The following is a 24,806-nucleotide window of genomic DNA, read 5'->3' as shown; positions in this document are numbered from 1 at the left end:
TAATCCCGCTGCTGGAGGTCGGAGGAGGAGTTATTATTGAGGACGGAACTTTATAACACCCTTCCACCCTCTCATCTCACCATTACCAGGAGGAACTTCTGAGGACTGAGGCAGGACAAAGGGAGAAGGCTTCAACCAGACCAACCACACCGTACACAGAGATCGCAGGTAACAAACAAAGCCAGGGAACTAAGCTGAATAAGTTTGGTTGTCCCTGGAGTATGGATGAAGATGAGAAAAATTTGAATAATTCTTGATTCTGATCAGTGACCAACAACATTAAAGCCAGAAGTCAGGTCAGGACAGTCAGGAACACAACACCCTTAGAAGGAAGGTCACCACTGAGCTCAGACACTGCTGGGATAGGAGAGGAGAGAGAGCACTGTGCAAAGATGGCTTTTATATCAGGCAAGTGATGTTAAGGGGATGGGGGTGCTCAATGTTTGCTTTGTCCTGGACAAGGACATAGGATCGTAAACATTGGGAGCATTTCATGTGGGCTTCTCTGTTGGTGGAAAAGACCTACAGGTATGAAATTTGCATTACACAATGTATATACAAATGACACAGTGCTTTTTAAACCACCGGGGCCCCTTGTCTGCATGGACCAGTTTATGGAAAATGTAAATGTAGCCTTTATTGTAGAGAATAGATAGATCCAGTCTCATTAGTCCCTGTACTCCAGAGGGTGGTTACCAGTCCGGTACATATTAGAGTTGTAGGAGGAAACTAAGCAAGATTCCGATGCTGGATGCAGCATGAAAAGGCAAACATAAGAAACCACCAATTGAATAATAGACCCCAACCCCTCCCTCCCCTTCCCTGACTTCCCTGTTCAGACAGTAATAGAGATTCAATTAAAGAGAGACAGTCTGAAGGCAAGCACCTTCCTCTCTGTCTGTAGAAAACCCATAGGGATCCATCTATAAAGGTTTTTCGCACAGCGTTCTCCCAAGACTCACACATTGCTTTAATCGGATTTAAATTAAAAACTTAGCCTTTATTGTAGAGAATAGATATATCCAGTCTCACCAGTCCCTGTCCTCCAGAGCAGTGGTCATCAAGCCTGTCCTCAGGGCCCACTAACAGGCCAGGTTTGCAAGATAACTGAAATACATCACAGGTGATATCATTTGCTGCTCAGTGATTTCAGTATTCTAGTCTGCATCTCACCAAGGTAATACATAAAACCTGGCCTGTTAGTGGGTCCTGAGGACAGGCTTGATGACCACTGCTCCAGAGGATGGTTGCCATGCTGATATATATTGGAATTACATGAGGAAACCAAGCAAGATTCCGATGCTAGATGCAGTATGAGAAGGCAAACATATGAAACCACCAATTGAATAATAGATCCCAACCCCTCCCTCCCTGACTTTTGTCAGACAGTAATAGAGGTTCAATATCACGTACCTGGTCAAAGGCCGAAGTGCAGAAAGGGCTTCCCTTGTGGCTAAGTGCAATACACCCCTGAAAATGGTACAGAAGGTGTAGTGCGCAAAGAAGCACAGGTTGCCAGATGGGTACAGGAGAGTAGCACTTGTGGTCACCTGAAATATACCAGATAATGCAGGATACACAGCTGGGCCAAAGTCTCTAGGAATCCTCAGTAACACTTGGTAAGGGTGTGTGCAGGAGACGGTAGTGGAAGCCAAGCCAGAAGTCAAACACTGTTGATACAACAGGAGGAAGAGGCAGGTAGCAGGGACAGGGTCAAGCCAAGGTCAAATACAGATAGGCAGGCCAGGAACAGGAAGCAGTAGTAAATTCTGTTATGCAAGCCAGGATCAGACACTGGAGATAGCAGCAAAGTCGGTAAATTTAGCAAGCCAGGGGGTCAAACCAGTAGAGCAGATCAGACAGGTGAGGAGCAACCCGAGTCACAACAGGAAATCCAAGTAAAATATGCACAGAGGCTCAGGAACACAGGAAGGCTGACGAAAATCCAGCAATGTGATGTGAGGTGATGAGCAGCAGTCTTATATAGGCCAGTAAGTGACAGCACCTGTCACATTGCTCATACGTGTGTTTGCCAATTAGCACAGTCGTGCATGCGAGTTCACACATGACATGTGAAGGACCTAACCCACAGTCGGTTAAGCCACCCGTTAAACATAATATCCAAACCCCCTCACAAATGACATGACAAGATTTTTGGAGTAAATGGCCTTGACGGCCTTTTATTAACAATTACTTTAAACTTAAACAAATAACATTTTAAATAAATCTTAACCCAATTTATGTCCTCTTGGGGTATTCGAGGGTAACACACGTCACTGGTCACTTGCAGTGACCTACCTTTTACCCCTTCCAGGTTAACCACCCCATTAACTGGAAGGTACCTGATAACCCCATCCACAGATGGGTACCACCATGTTAATCCCATACCACAAATGGGTACCAACCATGTTAACCCCATACCACAGATGGGTACCAACCATGTTATATATGCATATAACATCCATATTCTCCTCCTCCAAAGACCCAACCACTGCCACAGGCTTTCCTTACCGCCCCTACTATAATGAACCATACTCGGGAGGGTGGGTGGGAATCTTCTCCACCGCCACTCACTGCTGATGTCACTCCCCTTCCTTCCTCCTAGCTTCCTAACCCAAGTGCCTCCCCTGCTCCAGCCACTGCCCTTTTCTTAAAGGGGACACATTTTTCTTTCCCAATAGCATGACTGTGCTGTCCACACCTGTCATGCCGTCCCTGCGCTAATTCTTTTCTCTCCTTCTGCTCCGGGACTCTCTTTACAACAATTGTGGACCTGCGTACGCTCGTTCGCACGTCTGGCACTAGTGTGCATGGCAATGCGGCATAAGCGTCCATTACCAGTACTGGCACTATTGCCAGTTCTCCTGTGGCCATTTCCCTGACATTCAATTAAAGAGAGACAGTCTGAAGGCAAGCACCTTCTTCTCTGTCTCTAGAAAACCCATAGGGGTCCATCTATAAAAGTTTTCCCACAGCTTCCTCCCAAGACAGACACATTTCTTTAATTAGATTTAAATTTAAAAAAATGTGAGACACCCGGGACAAAGTTGTATGAAGACAGAATTTATACTGGAAATAGACTCCCATAGTGCTCTGTGATTCCAGTCACTATGAGTACGTCTGTTATGAAATATGAATATGAATGCTTTATAGACATGTGCATGCCGTAAATTTTTGTTAGTTTCAGATGCATTTTTTAATTGAAGAATGTAATTTTGGATTATTTTGTTAATTGAACCGATTCTTTTTCATAATTAGTTTCGTATCTTCGGCATTTGTTTAATGTCACTTGGAATAGCTGGTTGTTAAGGAGCGGGTGGCTGCCAAATTCTTACCAACCATGACTCATCTGCTGTCAGAGAGATTCACTGCTGACAGAAGAATAAAAGAAGAAGAAGTGCAGCATTAAAAAATGAAGAAAGCATAAAACAGAGTGCCCCCCCAAATCCATACCAGGCCTGTCAGTTCTGGTTTGGATTTTGAGGTGAACTGACCACAAAATTTTTAAAAGAATAAAATAGGGCCCCCCAAAATCCAGTTATGCCAGGAAAGGGGGAACAAGCTAGTGCCCCCCTCCTGAACCATACCAGGCCATATGTCCTCAACATGGGGGGGCTTTGGGGAAGGGGGGCTCCCCCCCAAAGCATCTTGCCACCATGATGATGAGAACCAGGGTCTCTCCCATAACCCTGGCCTGGTAGTTGTAAGGGTGGGAGGGGGTTGAATTATTGGAATTTGGAAGCCCTCTTTAACAGGGGGGCCCCCAGATCCCATGTTAATGAGTATTGGGTACATAGTAAATTTAAAGAAGAGAGCAAAGTCCCCTGAAACGCGTCATGCACACCCCCTCTCCCGACATCCACCAGGCATTTTGACAGCTCTCATTCTTATGTGCAGCCTTGAACGCCACCGTTAATATCCATACTTTGAGTTGGCTAGTTTGAGATGCCTACAGCCTCACACTGATCGCAGCTGCTTGGTCTCAGGTGTTCCCCATCCATGGTGTTTCATGTTAACTTCAATGTAAGTGTGGTGCTTATTTTAATAAAGTGTTGTTTTTTTTATTTGATACTGACCTCATCGCCCTGCAATTCGTTTTCTTCTACATTGGGTACATAGTACCCCTACTCATTTGACAAAAAAATGGGCAAAAAAAAAAAAAAACCCACAGCCAGTTTTTGGCAAGTCCTTTATGAAAAAATTTATAAATGTCCCCTGAAGTAGATCCAACATCAATCTTGATGAATGCCAACCTGCAAACCCGCCGCCCACCAAAACCCGAATGACAGGTAAACAATGCTAACCCTACCCTGTTGGGTCTCCATCAGGGTCGGGTAAGTTAAGGTGGGGTGAGGGGGAGATCCAAATACTGGAAAAAAATGTAATCTTTACATTTCTTGATATTACCATAACTTACCACCAAAGAACAATCCAAAAATAAATGATCCTGCTCTTGACTATTGCAGTGATACCACATATGTGGAGGGATGTTAGTTGTTGTACAGTATGTTCTGTAGTACGGCCCAGAAACAATGGTGCGCATTATGAGCTTTTTTTAATCCTACCTCAAACACACTGATGTTAACCACTTGCCTACCGGGCACTTTCACCCCCTTCCTGCCCAGGTCAATTTTCTGCTGTCAGCGCTGTCACACTTTGAATGACAATTACACAGTCATGCAACACTGTACCCATATGACATTTTTATATATTTTTTTTACACAAATAGAGCTTGCTTTTGGTTGTTTTTAATCACCACTGTTTTTTTTTGCTAAAAATTTTGTAAATAAGTAATTTTTCTCCTTCACTGATGTGCGCTGATGAGGTCCCACTGAAGGGCACTGATTAGGTGGCACTGATGAGGAGGCACTAATATGCCAAACTGATGGACACTGATAGGCGGCACTGACTGGCATCACTAATGGACACTGATTGGTGTCACTGATGGACCGGGTTTGGCCTCTAAGTCTCATCTTTCAAATAGGTTAACCACAAGTCCCAATGCTTTTGAAATTTCTTGTGTTGACCCATTTAGTATGCTATATATATATATTTTTATGTATACAGTATATCAAGTCCACACGCCTCATCACTTCAGATATATTAGGTGCCACATTCGTTTTCCATGTCCTCACAAGCGTTGTTCTGCTGAAAAAGTGTTAATGGGTGTTTTTGTTTTTTTCTTATGGTGTGTGGGCGGTTGTCAGGCATTGTGATTGACATGAATCTACATTGCTGGACAATGTCACTAAAGGTGATCACTCCTTTTTGTTCCTCCCTGGTATGTATTTTATCGGAGAACCTCATGCAAACATAAAAATAAAAATAAAAACATGAGGTCCACACCAGACCCTTATCAGAGCATGGTAGGTTAAGAAAGAGGGGGTGAGGGTGCCTTGCCAAAGGGGACCTCACTGTTTTCACCTTGTGCCCATATTGTTAAAGACAAGGGCCTCTTTCCCACAACACTGGCCTGGTGGTTGTGGGGTCTGTGGGGAGAGAGCTTATTAGAATCTGGAAGCCCCCTTCCAGATCCGCCTGGAAGAAAATCACCTGGCTTTTAGAAAAAAGTCAAGACCTTCCTCTTTTAGCAGATGATCAAAGCTCGCCACAGCGCCTAGAGGCGATTCAGTTCGCATTGTGCGCTATACAAGTATTTCATTCATTCATTCATTCAAAAGAGGGGCTGTCAGGACCTGGATCACCTGCTGGTGGCACTATGGTTACCAGAGCTGAAAGGCACAGTTCCAGTTCCAGGCACAGTTCCGGTGACCACCAGTAGGTGTCTCCCAGCAGATCCCAGTAAGTAGGCTCCACTTGATGCTGGCTGCTGGGAAGGTACAGTATATAATCCCTTCCTTGACTTTTCAACAGTGCTAGATAAAGGAAGGCCCGTAGACGTGGTGTATCTGGATAAAGGAAGGCCCGTAAACGTGGTGTATCTGGATTTTGCAAATGCATTTGACACAGTTCCCCATAAACGTTTACTGTACAAAGTAAGGTCCGTTGGCATGGACCATAGGGTGAGTACATGGATTGAAAACTGGCTACAAGGGCGAGTTCAGAGGGTGGTGATAAATGGGGAGTACACTGAATGATCAGGGGTGGGTAGTGGGGTCCCCCAGGGTTCTGTGCTGGGATCAATCCTATTTATTTTGTTCATAAATGACCTGGAGGATGGGGATGGGGTAAGCAGTTCAATCTCTGTATCTGCTGACGATACTAAGCTAAGCAGGGCAATAATTTCTCTGCAGGATGTGGAAACCTTTCCAGAAGATCTGAACAAAAGAATGGGGTGGACAACTACATGGCAAACGAGGTTCAATGTAGAAAAATGTTAAATAATGCATTTGGGTGGCAAAAATATGAATGCAATCTATACACTGGGGGGGGGGGGGGGACCTCTGGGGTAGGGATGAGCTTCGAGTTCGAGTCAAACTCATGTTCGACTCGAACATTGCCTGTTCGCCTATTCAGCGAACAGTGAACAATTTGAGGTGTTCGTGGCAAATTCGAAAAGCCGGAACACCCTATACAAGTCTATGGGAGAAATCTAAAGTGCTAATTTTAAAGGCTAATATGAAAGTTACTGTCCTAAAAAGTGTTTGGGGACCTGGGTCCTGCCCCAGGGGACATGGATCAATGCAAAAAAAAGTTTTAAAACCGGAAGTTTTTTCAGGAGACGTGATTTTAATAATGATTAAAGTGAAACAATAAAAGTGTAATATTCCTTTAAATGTCGTACCTGGGGGGGTGTCTATAGTATGCCTGTGAAGGGGCGCATGTTTCCCGTGCTTAGAACTGTCCCTGCACAAAGTGTCATTTGTGCAGGAAAAAAAGTATTTTAAAATCACTTGTGGCTATAATGTCGGCTCCCGTAATACAGAGAACACTCAATGAGTGTTCTCTGTATTAGCCAAGAATTCATTCATTCATTCATAAAAATAAAAATAAAAAAGCGTGGGGATTCCCCTAAATTCAATTACCAGGCCCTTCAGGTCTGGTATGGATATTAAGGGGAACCCCGCATCAAATGAAAAAAAAAATTGATGTGGGGGTCCCCCTAAATATTCATACCAGACCCTTTATCCGAGCACGCAACCTGGCAGGCCGCAGGAAAAGAGGGGGGACCCCCTCTGATGTAACGGAAACCTGCGTTACAACAGAGGGGGGCGGGGTCACCCATACGTCACTGGGGAACCCCATAGCTTTCCTCACCAGCGTCAGAGGGGGCGGGGTCAGGTGACGGGTGGCCCCTCCCTCCTAATATAAGAAATGTCAGCGCTGGGATCCCTGCAGTGTCTCTGCAGTGGAGACAGAAGACGGATGTATGGACCGCGCTGGACTGAGAGATCCCCCGTCGCTGGATATGATCATCCATCGCTGGACCCCGGAGATCCGTCGCTGGATAGCAAGAGTGGATTAACACCGCTGGAATCTTTTTTTTATTTTGAATAAAGGAATTTTTCAAAAGTGTGTGTTGTCTTATTTAACCATTTTTACACTTTCTTTGTGAAATGGTAGGGGTACGTTTGTACCCCCTTACTATTTCAAACAGGGGGGTGGCCGGGATCTGGGGGTCCCCTTGTTAAAGGGGGCTTCCAGATTCTGATAAGCCCCCCGCCCGCAGACCCCCACAAGCACCGCTCAGGGTTGTGGGGATGAGGCCCTTCTCCACATCAACATGGGGACAAGGTGCTTTGAGGGGTCACCCAAAGCATCCTCCCAATGTTGAGGGCATGTGGCCTGGTATGGTTCAGGGGGAGGTGCTCTCTCGTCCCCCCCTCTTTTCCTGCGGCCTGTCAGATTGCGTGCTCGGATAAAGGGTCTGGTATGGATTTTTAGGGGGACCCCCACGTCAATTTTTATTTTTATTTTGATGCGGGGTTCCCATTAATATCCATACCAGACCTGAAGGGTCTGGTATGGATATTTAGGGGGGCCACCACATCAAATTTTTTTTTTTAATTTGACACGGGGTTCCCCTTAATATCCATACCAGACCTGAAGGGCCTGGTAATTAAATTTAGGGGAACCTCCGCGCTTTTTTTTTATTTTTTATTTTTTTTAATGAATGAATGAATTGTCGGCTAATACAGAGAACACTCATTGAGTGTTCTCTGTATTACGGGGAGCCGACAATTTAGCCGCAAGTGATTTTAAAATACTTTTTTTCCTGCACAAATGACACTTTGTGCAGGGACAGTTCTAAGCACGGGAAACATGCGCCCCTTCACAGGCATACTATAGATACCCCCCAGCTACGAAATTTAAAGGAATATTACACTTTTATTGTGTCACTTTAATCATTATTAAAATCACTGCTCCTGAAAAAAGGCAGTTTTTAAAACGTTTTTTTTAGCATTGATACATGTCCCCTGGGGCAGGACCCGGGTCCCCAAACACTTTTTAGGACAGTAACTTGCATATTAGCCTTTAAAATTAGCACTTTAGATTGTGAACGTTCGATTCCCATAGACTTTAATAGGGTTCTAAAGTTCACACGAAGTTTAGGTCTGTTCGCAGGTTCTGGTGCGAACCGAACAGGGGGGTGTTCGGCTCATCCCTACTCTGGGGGTATCCAGGATAGAAAAGGACCTGGGGGTCCTAGTAGATGATGGGCTCAGCAATGCCAAGCTGCTGCTAACAAAGCAAACAGAATATTGGCATTAAAAAGGGAATCAACTCCAGAGATAAAGCAATAATTCTTCCGCTCTACAAGACTCCGGTCCGGCCTCACCTGGAGTATGCTGTCCAGTTATGGGCCCCGGTCCTCAGGAAGGATGTACTGGAAATGGATCGAGTACAAAGAAGGGTAACTAAGCTAATAAAGGGTCTGGAGGATATTATGTTATGAGGAAAGGTTGCGAGCATTGAACTTATTCTCTGTGGAGAAGAGACGCTTGAGAGGGGATATGATTTCATTATATAAATACCGTGCTGGTGACCCCACAATAAACAAATACCGTACTGGTGACCCCACAATAGGGATACAACTTTTTTGCAGAAGGGAGTTTAACAAGACACGTGGCCACTCATTAAAATTAAAAGAAAAAAGGGTTTAACCTTAAACTACATAGAGGGTTCTTTACTGTAAGAGCGGCAAGGATGTGGAATTTCCTTCCACAGGTGGTGGTCTCAGCAGGGAGCATCAACAGTTTAAAAAAACTATTCGATAATCACCTGAATGACCACAACATACATTGATATACAATGTAATACTGATATATAATCACACACATATGTTGGACTTGATGGACTTGTGTCTTTTTTCAACCTCACATACTATGTAACTATGTAATTATAGTGTTAGCCTTATAACTGCTTGCTGATTATCTTGATCCATGCCTTATTATGTATCCTGTTACCCCATCTCCCCATCTCTGCTCCCCTTGTTCCCAGTCCCAGTCCTGCTCATGTCCTATTTATGGGAGCTCCCCTCCCCCCCATTATATATAGTGTATTATAGTTAAGTTGTTGATTTTTCTTCGTTTTGCTTCGCTGTCAAGTTTTTCTTCGCTGTCATGTTATTGTCAATACCTGGATCACCTGTTGGTGGCACTACGGTTCCCAGAGCTGAAGGGCACAGTTCTCCCAGCAGTCAGAAGAACGCAATAGTTAGACTCCATCTGATGCTGGCTGCTGGGAAACAGCCACTGGTGGCCACTGAAACCCTTCAGCTCTGGGAACCACAGTGCCACCACCAGGTGACCCAGGTCCTGACGAGGCCCCCAGATACTGCTCCCCCCATGTGAATAAGTTAGGAGTACATTGTACTTCTACTCTTTCACAAGCAAAATGTAAAGAGTATATAAAAGACATTGACTTTGGCAAGTCATTTAATTAATAGATAGATCCACATCAATCATAAAGTCCAACACCCACTGAACTGCAGAAAGAAAAAAAAAATGCTGTCCGCCGACACACATCTTGTTTGTCACATCCCTTGTGCTGAATGATGGGTCTGGAGGATGACATGGGTTGTAAACATAAGGGGCTGGGTTACCATGATGACATCATTGACCTAATTTGGACATTTTAATATATGGTCACTGATGTTACTGGTATCCTGAGATGGCAGTGAGCAAATATAGTTATGCCCATATATGGTCAATAACATAAACCAAGAGACCCAGTCGCTTTGTATATATCCCTTTCATCAGCCAGACCTGTCATTCAGAGTAAATAAGGTGGAGGGACACGAATGACGGGTCCAGAGGATGACAGGGGTTATAATCAAAGGGTCTGCATCTCCTCAAGAATGTCATTGACTATATTTGGGCATGACCATATATGGTCAATGATGTAACTGGGATCCCGTGACATCATTGATAAAATATTCTCATGCCCATATATGGTCAACGTTGTCACCCTGGAAGCCACACCCCTTGGTATAATATATCAGCTGTCATCAGCCAGACCTGTCATTCAGCATGAGAGAAGCGATGGAACAAGATGTTTTCAGACTTATGTTTGGACTGAACATTTAGCTCCTCTCTAGTTGTGATGTATGTGACCACTAATTGAAGACAGGGTCCAGATACATTTGGCCTTAAAACTTTTGTCTGTTTCTACCAACAAATGTTGAGCAGAGATGAATTATTTCTCTTTTGTGTTTGTATGTTCTCAGGGAGATGGAGCTGAGTGTGCTGGTGTTGCTGTTGGTGGTCCCCGTGTCTCTTGCACAGGAAGGTAGGTGGTAGAACCTACATACACTTACTGCTAGTGGAAATAAGTAGCTTGTAATATTCCATCTTCTCTGCTATTCAAACTCTCCTCTGCTTTTCCATTTCTCCTTTATTTAAAGAGGTTCCACAAGGAAGAGCTTCGCTCCCGCTCCACACCCACCCAGCTCTAGCTACTGAATTATGACCCTTAGATCTCTGTGTTCCATTGGAGAGCTGGGTGAGGTCATTTAGTGCCCAAGGCCATGCCTTGGGCCTGACGGTAGGACTTGCCGTCAAAAAGGAATTTATTGTTCTGTAACAAAAACTCCATTAATTCGGCAATAGACTTGTTGTGAGCTCTTTTGTCCAGTGATCTGCTGTCCAAGATTTTCTTAATGGTTTGTAAACCTTTTTCGTGGGGTATGGAGGAATAAAGGGCCTCAATGTCCAATGTAACTAAAAGGGTACCCTCTGGTAAAGTCAAATTATGTAATAGTGTAAGCAGGTGAGACGTGTCCTTGACATATGAGAAATGATTCCCCACAAAGGACTGTAAGATTCTATCGACATACTCACTAATTTTCTTGGTGAGTGAACTCACCCCCAAGATAATTGGACATCAAGAAGGATCGTCCAATGATTTGTGGATCTTTGGTAACACATAGAAAACTGGTACCTTAGGAAAATCAACTTTAAGATACTCCATTGTCTACTTGTCAATGAGCTTCCTCGCCAAGGCACAGTTCAAGATGTCAAATAATCTCCTTTTGTCTTTTTCCATAATAACTCCAGGGATTGGGGTATACCATTGCATATTGCCTAGTATACGTTGGCACATTTTAAGATACCCAGTACGATTCATCAAAACAATGTCCCCCCCTTTGTCCGCAACCTTGATCACCAGATTTGTATTTGAACATAGTGTTCAAAGTGCTGTCCACTCATCTGGGTTCCATTGGAGAGTGGGGGGCTGGGTGAGGTCTGAGTCATGACCTGAATTCTTTTGCAAGTTTAACGTCGTATATTTCATTACATTAATGCAAGTTTAACGCCATATATTTCATTGCATTACTGTAAGTAGGGATGAGCCGAACACCCCCCGGTTCGGTTCGCACCAGAACTTTCAAACGGACCCCAAATTCGTACGAACGTTAGAACCCCATTGAAGTCTATGGGACTCGAACGTTTGAAATTAAAAGTGTTAATTTTAACGGCTAATATGCAAGATACTGTCCTAAAAAGGGTTTGGGGACCTGGCTCCTGCCCCAGGGGACATGGGTCACTGCAAAAAAAACTTTTAAAAACGGCCGTTTTGGCGGGAGCACTGATTTTAATGACGATTAAAATGAAAAAAAAAAAGTGAAATATTCCTTTAAATATGGTGCCTGGGGGGTGTCTGTAGTATGCCTGTGAAGTGCCACGTGTTTCCGGTGTTTAGAACAGTCCCTGCACAAAATGACATTTAACGGATATAACGTCATTTAAAGCTGCTTGCGGTTTTAATGTTATATCTGGTTCCTGCAATATGGTTGAAAATCATTGAGAAAAATGGCATGGGTAGCCCTCCCTGCCCATTACCAGCCCCTTTGGGTCTTGTACGCATATTAAGGGGAATCCCCGTACCCATATTAAAAAAAGGAAATACGTGTGGCCCCCAGGCCCTATATACTCAGAACAGCAGTATACAGGCGGTGCAAACAAGACAGGGACTGTGTAGGTTTGTTGTGTTAAGTAGAATCTGTTTGTAATTTTCAACTGGTACATTTTTAAAGTGTAGCTCCAGTCAAAAAAACTATTTTTAAGCTTTTTGGAAAACATATGGAAGGGTTATCACCCCTGTATAATTTGTTGTGCCGTCCGTCTTTTTCAAAGCATGCAGACAGCACGCACAATCTCCTAAAACTGACTGAGAGCTCTATTTAAAGCGAGCAAGATATTTAGCTATATAGGTGGATATAGCGGTGTATACTGCGTTCAGAGCACGCAGACAGCATGCACAATCTCCTAACACTGACTGAGAGCTCTATTTAAAACGAGCAAGATATTTAGCTAGATAGGTGGATATAGCGGTGTATACTGCGTTCAGAGCACGCAGACAGCACGCACAATCTCCTAACACTGACTGACAGCTCTATTATAAAAGATAGATATATCGCTAGATATATAGGTGAATATAGCGGTGTATACTGCGGTCAGGGCACGCAGACAACAACCACTACAGAAGAGCAAGAACGAAAAATCGGCCGATAACGATCGGTGTATACTGTGTTGAAGGTACACAGAACACCCACTAACTGCTACAGATGCCAACACACTACACAAGGGCGCCGCGCTGGCGGCCTTATATAGTGTGGGGCGTGTACTACACAGTCTGAGCTATGATTGGCCACAGGCATCCTGCCTGTGGCCAATCATGGCTCTCCTCGCTGCCGGCGCTGTGATTGGCCAAGCATGCGGGGTCACAGTGCATGCTTGGCCAATCATGAGCCAGCAATGCACTGCGCCATCGCAGTGCATTGTGGGCCGTGAGCACCACACGAATTTGGTGCGAACGGCCCATAACGTTCGGAATTCGCCGAACGGGCGAACAGCCGATGTTCAAGTCGAACGTATGTTCGACTCGAACACGAAGCTCATCCCTAACTGCAAGTTAACGACTTATATTTCATTGCATTATTGCAAGTTTAACGCTGTATATGTCATTGCATTACTGCAAGTTTAATGCTGTATATTTCATTGCGTTACTGCAAGTTAACGACTTATATTTCATTGCATTATTGCAAGTTTAACGCCGTATATGTCATTGCATTACTGCAAGTTTAATGCTGTATATTTCATTGCGTTACTGCAAGTTTAATGCCATATATTTAATTGCGTTACTGCAAGCTTAATGACATATAATTCTGTCCATTACTGCAAGTTTAATGCCGTATATTTCTTGCATTACTGCAAGTTTAACACTGTATATTTCATTATGTTACTGCAAGATAAATGCCATATAGTTCTGTGCGTTACTGCAAGTTTAATGCTGTATATTTCATTGTGTTACTGCAAGTTTAAAGCCATATATTTCATTGTGTTAGTGCAAGTTTAACGCTGTATATTTCATTGCATTACTGTACATTTAACGCCATATAGTTCTGTGCATTACTGCAAGTTTAACACCATATATTTCATTGCGTCACTGCAAGTTTAATGTCATATATTTCATTGCATTACTGGAAGTTTAATTCCCTTATATTTCATTGCGTTACTGCAAGTTTAATGTCATATAGTTCTGTCCGTTACTGCAAGTTTAATGCTGTATATTTCACTGCGTTACTGCAAGTTTAACTCTGTATATTTCATTGCATTACTGCAAGTTTAACGCTATATAGTTCTGTACATTACTGCAAGTTTAATGCCATATATTTCATTGTGTTACTGCAAATTTAATGCTGTATATTTCATTGCATTACTGGAAGTTTAACTCCATATAGTTTTGTGCATTACTGCAAGTTTAGCGCCGTATATTTCATCGCATTACTGAAAGTTCAATGCCATATATTTCTGTGCATTACTGCAAGTTTAACGTCATCTATTTCTGTGTGTTATTGCAAGTTTATCCCCTCCTCCTCCATGCCCTCCTCTGCTGGATTGTCCTATGAACCTCAATTCCACCTGCCCATAAACCGCCTGATTTGTGACATGCCCATCAGGTGGAACTAGACTTTGGCAATGCTGCAGCAGCTGCCTATGCAGCAGAGAGTCGTCAATGAGTATCTGTGTGAGTATGGCACAACGACAGGCTCAGGCTGGCAAGGCTTTTTTTCCCCACGCCAATGGCTGCTCATAAAGAATGCATGCACTGTACTGTCACCATTTGAGGAGGCCACCAGGATGGTGAGCAGTGACAGTGCATGCATAAGTAACACAATCCCTGTTGTGTTCCTGCTAGAGCAGACTCTGCGTGGCATTATGGACAGGTCACTCGAGGCAGAATAGTGGGAGGAAGAGAAGGATTTCCTTTCTTCTCGAGGCCCACTTAATGCAGACACCATTGTTCCTATGCCACAGAACATACAAGAGGAGAGAGAGGAGGAGGAGGATTTGGGCAGTTTCTGAGGCATTGAAGCAGAGGAAGACATACGTCAAACAGTAAGAGATGATTTTCCATCCCCAGAACCCTTGGGAGTAGTACGTGGCTGGTAGGAGGCAGTTCCAGATACTGTAATCCTTAGTGACCCAGAGTAGTCTGCTTCTCGTGCCTCCACAAATTTGTGGTGCATGGGCTCCATCATGCTTCAAAGCCTGAGAAAGGATCCAAGAAAATGTGGTGTAAAGGAGAAGGATCACTATTGGTTGGCAACCCTGCTTGACCACCAGTATAAGGAGAAAGTTTCAGAACTCACCCCATCCCCACAGAGAGTTCAGAAGATGAAATCTCTTGAGGTCACCTTAAAGAGGAGTTTATCTAATGCTTTTCTGGTAGGTTACAGTATTGAGGAAAACATTGTTTTGAGGCTTCTGTCAGTCAAGAGAGGAGCGGCGGAGAAGGCGGGCGCCTATATGATGCATTTCTCAATTTTTTTAGTCCTTGCCGCCCAGGGCTCTCAGCTTCCACATCCCATCGGTAGCATCTGCATCACATGATGGACGGTTATCTAGGCAAAAAAACAGAGATGGAGAGCTTTCCAGTCAACGATCAACTGGCTTACTAGGTCATGAGAATAGACCACTGGCCAGGACTTGCCCAGTATGCAACTGAGCTGCTGGGCTGCCCTGCATCCACCGTGTTTTCCGAATGGGCATTTAGTGCTGCTGGAGGTTTTGTTACTTATCATAGAACGCGTCTGTCCACAGACACCTAATACACCTAAAAAAGGACAAAAACATATAAAAAATAAGGTTCTTATTGCTTGATTCACAGCTACAGGTTGCAACCAAAGGCGGGTGCGTTTGAGTGTGCCATGTGTAGGGCAGTCCATTAATTTCAATAGACTGCCTTATGCACAAGATATGCGGTAAAGAGATGCATGGACCATTAACAATCAATAGCACCACCACCTATCTGCTAAAGGGAGCATTTCTCCCTGTGTGCCAGGAAATCATGCGAAATTGCACGCGTTGCCGACACGCAGAGATGTGAACCTGACTTAAATGGTCTGTAAACGCCCATGCTCAGGTGTGGATGCCGCCTTCAAGTTTTTTTTGGAACTTACAAACGTTAACGTACTAAAGAAATGTACTCATATCATTATTACTAATAATTAAAGCCCAACCCCCACAAAAAAAATGTAATATTCGCTATGATACTGTATGTCTGCAGTTGGGCTTTAACCACTTGCTTACCGGGCACTTAAACCCCCTTTCTGCCCAGACCAATTTTCAGCTTTCAGCGCTCTCACACTTTGAATGACAATTGCGCGGTCATGCAACGCTGTACCCAAATTACATTTTTATATTTCTTTTCACACAAATAGAGCTTTCTTTTGGTGGCATTTAATCACTTCTGGGTTTTTTATTTTTTGCTAAAAAAAAAGAAAGAATAAACTGTTATACAATTTTGAAAACAGGTCCTTTTTCTCCTTCATTGAAGTGTGCTGATGAGGCTGCACTGATAGACGGCACCGATGGGCACTGATAGGTGGCACTGATGGGTGGCACTAATGGGCAGCACTAATGGGCAGCACTGAAGGGCCCTGATAGGTGGCACTGATAGGTGGCACTGATGGGCACTGATGCTCACTGATGGGTGGCACTGATGGGCACTGGTGTGGCACTGGTAGGTGAGACTGATAGGCAGTCACCGATGATGAGGCACTGATGGGCATTGATTCTCAGAACTGGTGGGCATTGATAGTTGGCACTGTTGGGAAAAGGTAGGTGGCTTTGTGGGCACTGGTAGGTGGGCACGCAGGCAGCTCATGCACGGAAAGACATCATACAATTAAGGCCCGCGCTGTAGCTGTTATTCGGCTATAGTGCGGGTGGGAGGAGGTTAATAATCAAGGCAAACAGTTTATATGCAGTGCCTGGTAGTGTTAGTACCTCTATACCTTACACCTTATCTAAATGGATTAAGTCACCTTTTATAACATGTTATACAGTGGTGTGAAAAAGTGTTTGCCCCCTTCCTCATTTCCTGTTCCTTTGCATGTTTGTCACACTTAAGTGTTTCGGAACATCAAACCAATTTAAACAATAGTCAAGGACAACACAAGTAAACACAAAATGCAATTTGTAAATGAAGGTGTTTATTATTAAAGGTGAAAAAAAATCCAAACCATCATGGCCCTGTGTGAAAAAGTGATTGCCCCCCTTGTTAAAACATACTATAACTGTGGTTGTCCACACCTGAGTTCAATTTCTCTAGCCACACCCAGGCCTGATTATTGCCACACCTGTTCACAATCAAGGCATCACTTAAATAGGAGCTGCTTGACACAGTAAGGTCCACCAGAAGATCCTTAAAAGCTACACATCATGCCGAGACCCAAAGAAATTCAGGAACAATTGAGAAAGAAAGTAATTGAGATCTATCAGTCTGGAAAGGGTTATAAAGCCATTTCCAAAGCTTTGGGAATCCAGCGAACCACAGTGAGAGCCATTATCCACAAATGGCGAAGACATGGAACAGTGGTGAACCTTCCCAGGAGTGGCCGGCCGCCCAAAATTACCCCAAGAGCGCAGCGACGACTCATCCAAGAGGTCACAAAAGACCCCACAACAACGTCCAAGGAACTGCAGGCCTCACTTGCCTCAGTTAAGGTCAGCGTTCATGCCTCCACCATCAGGAAAAGACTGGGCAAAAATGGCCTGCATGGCAGAGTTCCAAGGAGAAAACCACTGCTAAGCAAAAAGAACATCAAAGCTCGTCTCAATTTCTCCACAACACATCTTGATGATCCCCAAGAATTTTGGGACAACATTCTGTGGACCGATGAGACAAAAGTGGAACTCTTTGGAAGGTGTGTGTCCAAGTATATCTGGCGTAGAAGGAACACTGCATTTCATAAAAAGAACATTATACCAACAGTAAAATATGGTGGTGGTAGTGTGATGGTCTGGGGCTGTTTTGCTGCTTCAGGACCTGGAAGACTTGCCGTGATAAAAGGAACTATGAATTCTGCTGTCTACCAAGAGATCCTGAAGGAGAATGTCCGACCATCTGTTCGTGTACTCAAGCTGAAACGAACTTGGGTTCTGCAGCAGGACAATGATCCTAAACACACCAGCAAGTCCACCACCGAATGGCTGAAGAAAAACAAAATGAAGACTTTGGAGTGGCCTAGCCAAAGTCCTGACCTGAATCCTATTGAGATGTTGTGGTATGACCTTAAAAAGGCCGTTCATGCTCGAAAACCCTCTAATGTAACTGAATTAGGACAATTCTGCAAAGATGAGTGGGCCAAAATTCCTCCAGGACGCTGTAAAAGCCTCATTGCACGTTATCGCAAACGCTTGGTTGCAGTTGTTGCTGCTAAGGGTGGCCCAACCAGTTATTAGGTTTAGGGGGCAATCACTTTTTCACACAGGGCCATGATGGTTTGGATTTTTTTTCACCTTTAATAATAAACACCTTCATTTACAAATTGCATTTTGTGTTTACTTGTGTTGTCCTTGACTATTGTTTAAATTGGTTTGATGTTCCGAAACACTTAAGTGTGACAAACATGCAAAGGAACAGGAAATGAGGAAGGGGGCAAACACTTTTTCACACCACTGTATGTAACACTCATATTCAGGGTGTAGCATGTAACATGCTACTGATGCAGCAGCCCACATCCAACCCCCCCTCCCCCCCAGCCCCCTTTGTGACAGGGTTTTGGCCACCCAGCCGTGTCATTCATTCACAGAGTTCTGTAAATGGGAGAACTACAACTTCCAACTGCCTTCTCAATGAACTATCAGGGTGCTGGTGAGCTCTCTAGGTAGTTCATTGATCCTTCCCGTCATTCAACAAGTGCCTGCCTTTACAAAGTATGAGCAGACAGATACACTCACAGCCTGCAGGAGTCTGGCATTGCACCTGTGATCTGCCAATGACGGGTGCAATGCTTTACAGGCTTCTAATAAAAAAATAGCAAATGTACTTTTTTTTTTTTATATATCTGTAAAGGTGAACTTACCCTTTAAAATGTCAGGAAAACATTTGAAAGTAAAATTAATCCTCTTTATTAATGAACTGAGATGGTGGGAAATGTAAGCTTGTAAGAGACCTGCATTGCACAGCAGTTTCCGCCAAGCTGGTCCAGATAGGATACAGGAAAGTGCAGAAACATTGCTTAAATAGGAAATTCAAGGGAGGAGCGAAGAGTTTGCATACCAAGGCATAAGGGAACTCAAATGGGCAAAAGCGACAGGCATTACCTATAAAGAAGTTGTGGCAAATACATGGGAATCAAGGGACCAGCTTACCGCACCAAATATATTGCATCGCAGGACTGTTCAGTCATGAAGATGCACGGAAGATGGAGAGACTCGTGGGCTCTCATCCATCTCCGAGTCTTCACGCATTCTTGGCGGGGTGCCATCTGAAGTTTCGCAGCGCCTTTGTCTGCTTCTTTGCGACCTTGGGGTTTCAGCAGGTTGGGAAGGGATCCAGGGATTAGGTTGTAGAAATGCACCATATCAGTCAGGAACACTGATCGCCAGGATGTTGAGGGTGTCACAAAATTGCTGGAGATCTCCTGGTGTTCTCAGCAATGCTGTGCGATTTCCAGTAGTGGCTTGGAGACAAAAGGGAAACTTCCAGTGGTAAGGGATATGTCGTTCCCCCAGGACTTGAAGGAGAGGGCGCAGGTCTTGGAATATCTGGATGCGCACTCCTTCATTTTCCATATTAGCATGATTGTGGGCTAATCGCAGTATTTCCTCTTTCTTGATAAAGTTTACTAAGCAACATACAGCATCTCTTGGTGGGTCAGTGTCTCTGCCTCTAGGTCTAAACGTGCTGTGACACCTCTCCATCTCAACTGGGGCATCGGGCAGCCTGCCCAGGAGTGCGTTAAAGATTGCCCAAACTGCAGCTTGCAACTGGAGGCCCTCTAACGACTCTGGTATCCCTCTGATACGTAGGTTGCGTCTGCAGCCTCTGTTAACTAGGTCCTCCATGTGTCTATGCATATCTATGAGGTGTTGTGCTTGTACAGTGGAGGCACGTTATACTTGCTGGGTGGCCGCTCCGTGTGTCATGGCGACCGCTTCCACGTGCTCTAACTTAGATGCAACAGCTCTTATGTCACTTTTTAAGTCTGTTATCACTGCAAACAGGGAGCTTTTAATATCAATGGCCACCTGCTGGAGGTCGGCCAGGCACAGGAGAGGAGAGGGATGTGAAGCGCCCATACCTGGAGGAGAGGTGTCCAAAGGGTCGGTGGCAGCAGCGCGACTCACACTACGGCCCGCGGCTTGAGATGCGGCCTGTGAGTCAGTGTGCTGTGTGCGGAACATTGCCAGAATGTGTTTGCTCAGCTGGGTGGACGGCTCCAGTGGCAAACTGGCTTCTCCCAGCCATCTTCTCTGTTTGTTTCCCAAGGTCTTCCCACTGATTAAAGGCTATTCTGGATGGCGGAGCTCTCCTTCTATGCTGCCATCATGCTCTGGTGCCAGGCCACGCCCAAGGAGCAAAGAGTTAAAGGTTTGCCAGAAACAAGATACAAGACAATGTTGTCGAAAGAATCAGGCAGGCAGCTACCTAGTATCTCAAGTGGAACAGCAAGAAAGGCTACAGCCAGATACTGCAGAGCTCCCAGGTTTAGATGTGGACCCTGATACCCTCAGTCTCAGGCCCTGATACTTACAAAAACCAAGCTTTCCCCCTTCTCCATTGTGAGTCCAAAACTCAGGGGTGCCCAACCTTTTGAACAGAGAGGGCCACTTAAGCGACTTGGTAACCGGTCGCGGGCCGCAAATGAAAGAGCAGGCGGATGATAGGTCCATGCAGAGCGGGCATGGACACAGCCCACTCTACTCTATGGGTCCTCTGATCTGATCCACCCAGACAGAAGGGGATTGATCCCTTCTGTTTTTGTTTTTTTTACCGAATCAGATTGGAGGTAGGCGGTTTTAAATGGACACAAATCTGTTTACATCTGCCGTTTCATAGAGGTGAATGGAGGGTCCGATTGGGTCAGACCGATTGTGTGAAAGGAGCCTTTCACACTAATGCAGTGCAGTGTATCTGTGTCTTTCCTGCGGGTTAGCTACACTTTGCCATAGACTTCTATTATATCCTGCAGGTGTGATGCACTTTCTGAAAGCTCACCAAACCCACAGGTAATAACAGAAGTCTATGCCTCAGTGCAGGTAACCTGAAGGTGCACTGCATCTGCGGATCAGTTTGAAAGCAGCCCAGTAACCACTGCAAAGATATGCCCATATATACACTACAATTTTAGTAATAAATTGACCTTTAATAACAGTCTTCCATTCAGGTATTGCCTGCTGTTGCTGTCCATGGCAGCGTGCATTTGGTATCACTCCGCCTGTGGCAAGAGATGGCGCTATACAGGAAGCATCAGCTTATACAGCTCTGCTCCACAGCCGCTTGTTTTGCCGGCTTCATTAACAACACAGATGCTCTGGGATGGTGGGTCGGTAACCCATGATCTGGGCTTGCCAATCTGCCATCCCACAGAAGGAGGTCACGGGCCACATCAGAGGGCTCCGCGGGCCACTGGTTGGGCACCCCTGCCATAACTACTCCTCCAGTGAGGCCCGGAACGTAAAAGACAGAAAATAAAAAGTAGTGCAGGGCCCGGGCATGACCATGTGTTTAGGGGAGACAATGCATGGGTTAATATGAAGAGATAAGAGGAGAGGGGACAGTGAGTAAAGTCCAAGGGGGAGTGGTAATATATAAGGAGGAGGCGGCGCTGGGCTGGGGAACAGAAAGTTGTGGAGAAAGAAAGGAGGAGGCAGTTTTTCCCACCCGCCCTCCCTATATGTTGTCTGTGTTTGTTGGTTTATGTGTTTTCTTTCTTTCAGGAGCATGGCAGATGGTCGTCATGGCAGCTGTGGATTGGTGGTGTTTTGTTGGTCTTTGACGGTGGCAGTAAACATATGTGATGGAAAGGGGTGGGGGGCTCATCGGTAGTATGTGCCCCTCCGGTGTATTCCAGCGAAAGGTTAGCTGGAATACTGTAATGGTTGCACTGCGGGAAGGGGGTTGTCTCCGAGCTGATTATCCGCTGGAGGCCTATCGTGTGGAAAAAGGTCCCGCAGTGTATTGGTGGAATATGTGTTGGAGTTCGGGGGTGCCGTCAAAGACCAACAGACTGGAGTTAAACAAGTTGTTACGGAGGTGATATTTTGGTATATATTTGATATTGGAGTTATTTATATGGTGTGAATAATAAATAGGCTGCTATGGCCATTTATACTCCAAAATTAAGGTGTGGTCTCATCATTTTAGAAGGGTAAGAAATGGGAATGTTGGAGTACAAGTGGTACAGCAGTAAGAGGCAGGTTGGGTACCTCTGAACTACGCTGGTCATGGCAGTCCAGCCCTGCAGAGGGCTCTCTCTTCCACTCAGGTACACAGGCCACAAGCCTACATGGTGTTGGTCATCGGTGACCTGTTCTCATACCTGAGCTACCACATCCTACCCATAGCTGGTATTAAAAGAGCACCGACTCCACCTACCACAATACCAGAACAGAGGCAACAAATAAACACACGGTTCAGGATCTAAAAACTACATATTTATGCATAAAGAAAAATAGATATAATTATCTTTCTAAGATTTATCAGTGTATCTTTTATTTTAGATTCTGGCATTCATATATAAATTCTGACTTTTTTTGTTTTGGACCCAAAGATTTGATAAGTATCAGTAATAATTTTTTTCTGTTTTCTTCCCTAGACTTGGAGGGTAAAGTCTTCTTCTTCCCCAAAGAAACCAACACTTCTCATGTTATTCTAAGACCTACAATTACAGAAATTACATTGCAGAAAGTCAGCGTCTGTCTACGTTCCTACAGTGAACTTTCCCGTCCCCATTCTTTGTTCTCTATGGCTACTCCAAGATACGCAGATGCCTTTCATATCTTCTTCAAGCCTCCGTACAACTATCGGGTATTCATAAACAATGCAACGGCTGTTTTTACAGCGTTCTCAGAGGCTTTTTACTGGAGGCACATCTGTGTGACCTGGGACTCCAGCTATACAGGGGCCATCAATCTTTGGCTCAATGGAAAGCTTGCCTCCCAAAGGGAATACATGACGCAATCTTATTGTGATGCTTATTATATCAATTCTGAAAGCAGTATTGTTCTGGGACAGAACCGAGATTCTTATGGGGGAGGGTTTGATGCTTCTCAGTCATTGGTTGGTGAGATAAGTGACGTCCACATGTGGGATTACGCCCTGACTCCAGAAGACATCCAAAAGGTCCTCTCTGGTGAACTCCATGGAAATGCCATTAATTGGAATAGCTTGCACTATAAAATTAAAGGGAGGGTTCACGTCAAGCCGTCACCTCAACGTAAGTCTATCATCTTACTATATACACCTTATTAATTATTAAGATCCTCCAACTTTCAGTACAGAATTACAATGAAGAAGACTTTATGTACCATGCACATCAGCAGTGAGAGGTGACTGTGACAATTATATGTGAAAGTCTATTACCTTTTGTGTCTAACAGAATTATCATTTGCAGCTCATAACTTTTCCTTTTACTGAGTATTTTTAAATACTCTACACCTTACAAACCACTTTGACCTACAGGTAAGCCTAGATTAAGGCTTACCTGTAGGTCCAAGAAATATCTCCTAAACCTACACGGTTTAGGAGACATTTGACAAAAGACAGGCACCGCTGTCTACGGCGCACTGAGCGCGCCGCTGTTAACGGCGATATGCCACGAGTGGCGGCTCCTGTGCGCATGCGCGGGAGTGACGTCATCATGCCTCCGTCGAATGACAGCGTCGGAGCAGTGAGACCCACCAAGAAGATGGAGGCTCCGTACACAAGGGGACAGCGGTGACTTCGCTGGCTCCTGTGCCAGGTAAGTGACACATAATGGACTACTATGCGATGCGATGTGATGCACAGTAGTCCATTATGCTTTACCTTTGCAGGGAATTAAAGAGGAAGTAAACCCATCAGGGTTTACTTCCTCTTTAATGTGGATCTAAGGGCCAAAGGTTTTTTACCTTCATGCATTCATTTTTACCTTTAGTGTCCAGCTACCTGCCTCAACCCCTCCCTTATACTCATCTGAGCCTGATCCCGATACAGCAACATGCACAAGAGTAGAAGCTCATTGGCTGAGACACAGCAGCAGGATATATTGGTTGTAGTGGTCAATCACAGCCAATAAGGAGGGAGGGGGAAGCAGGGTGGAGACATGTTCTGTGTGTTTCAACCATACAGAGGTGGCTCAGGTGAGGGCTAGGGATGGGCCAAACACCCCCCTGTTCAGTTCACACTAGAACATGCAAAAAGGAAAAAGAATTGTGCAAACATGCAAACCCTATTAAAGAGGTTGTAAACCCACTACAAAAAAGAAAACGTGCAAGACAAAGGCATAATGAGCTAGTATGCATAGCATACTAGCTCATTATGAAATACTCACCTTAGATCAAAGTCCTCACACACTGCTCTGGCCGGCGACATTGCTCCCAGAGTTATTTCGGGGTATCATGGGCTGTGATTGGCCGGAGCCATGATGACGTCACTCCTGCGGTAACAGAACGTCAGTTGTAGCAGCGACACGAATGAGCTGTTGCTTCAGTGCGCATGTGCCGATGACCGTTTCAGGTTTAGGAGATATCCACAGTAGCTACAATTAAGCCTTATTATGTTCTTACCTGTAGTAAAAAGCTTGTAAGGGTTTACAACCACTTTAAAGTCTATGGGACACGAACATGAAAAATCAAAAGTGTTCATTTTAAAGGCTTATATAAGTTATTGCCATAAAACTTGTATGGGGACCTGGGTCCTGCCCCAGGGGACATGCTTTAATGCAAAAAAAAAAAAATTAAGTTTTGTAAGCTGTAATGTGTTAAAATAGATAAAAATCAAGGTCCCCCCCTCCCCAGGGATTTTAAGGAGAACTCCACGGCAAAATGAAAAAAAAATGGTGTGGGTTCCCCCCCAAAATCCATAACAAACCCTTATCCAAGCAAGCAGACTGGAGGACAGGATAG

At 44.6% G+C, this 24,806-nt stretch overlaps 1 protein-coding gene across 2 annotated transcripts in view; it reads left to right on the top strand.

Moving 5' to 3' along the window:
• LOC143962127 (mucosal pentraxin-like) overlaps window positions 1-24,806 on the top strand; it is an 86,346-nt gene continuing 61,540 nt past the window's right edge. For both annotated transcript variants that reach the window (XM_077471453.1, XM_077471452.1), the window contains exons 1-3: window positions 1-168; window positions 10,631-10,692; window positions 22,517-23,137. In XM_077471453.1, the coding sequence (XP_077327579.1) occupies window positions 10,635-10,692; window positions 22,517-23,137 (679 nt within the window). In that variant the 5' untranslated portion in view covers window positions 1-168; window positions 10,631-10,634. The remainder of the gene's footprint in view (window positions 169-10,630; window positions 10,693-22,516; window positions 23,138-24,806) is intronic.

The sequence above is a fragment of the Lithobates pipiens genome, unplaced genomic scaffold, assembly GCF_037356315.1.
Source record: "Lithobates pipiens isolate NorthernLeopardFrog02 unplaced genomic scaffold, aLitPip1_a1.2 Scaffold_8, whole genome shotgun sequence".
NCBI lineage: Eukaryota > Metazoa > Chordata > Amphibia > Anura > Ranidae > Lithobates > Lithobates pipiens.
Note: the sequence above shows the minus strand (reverse complement) of the source record. Positions and strands in the feature narration are given on the sequence as shown.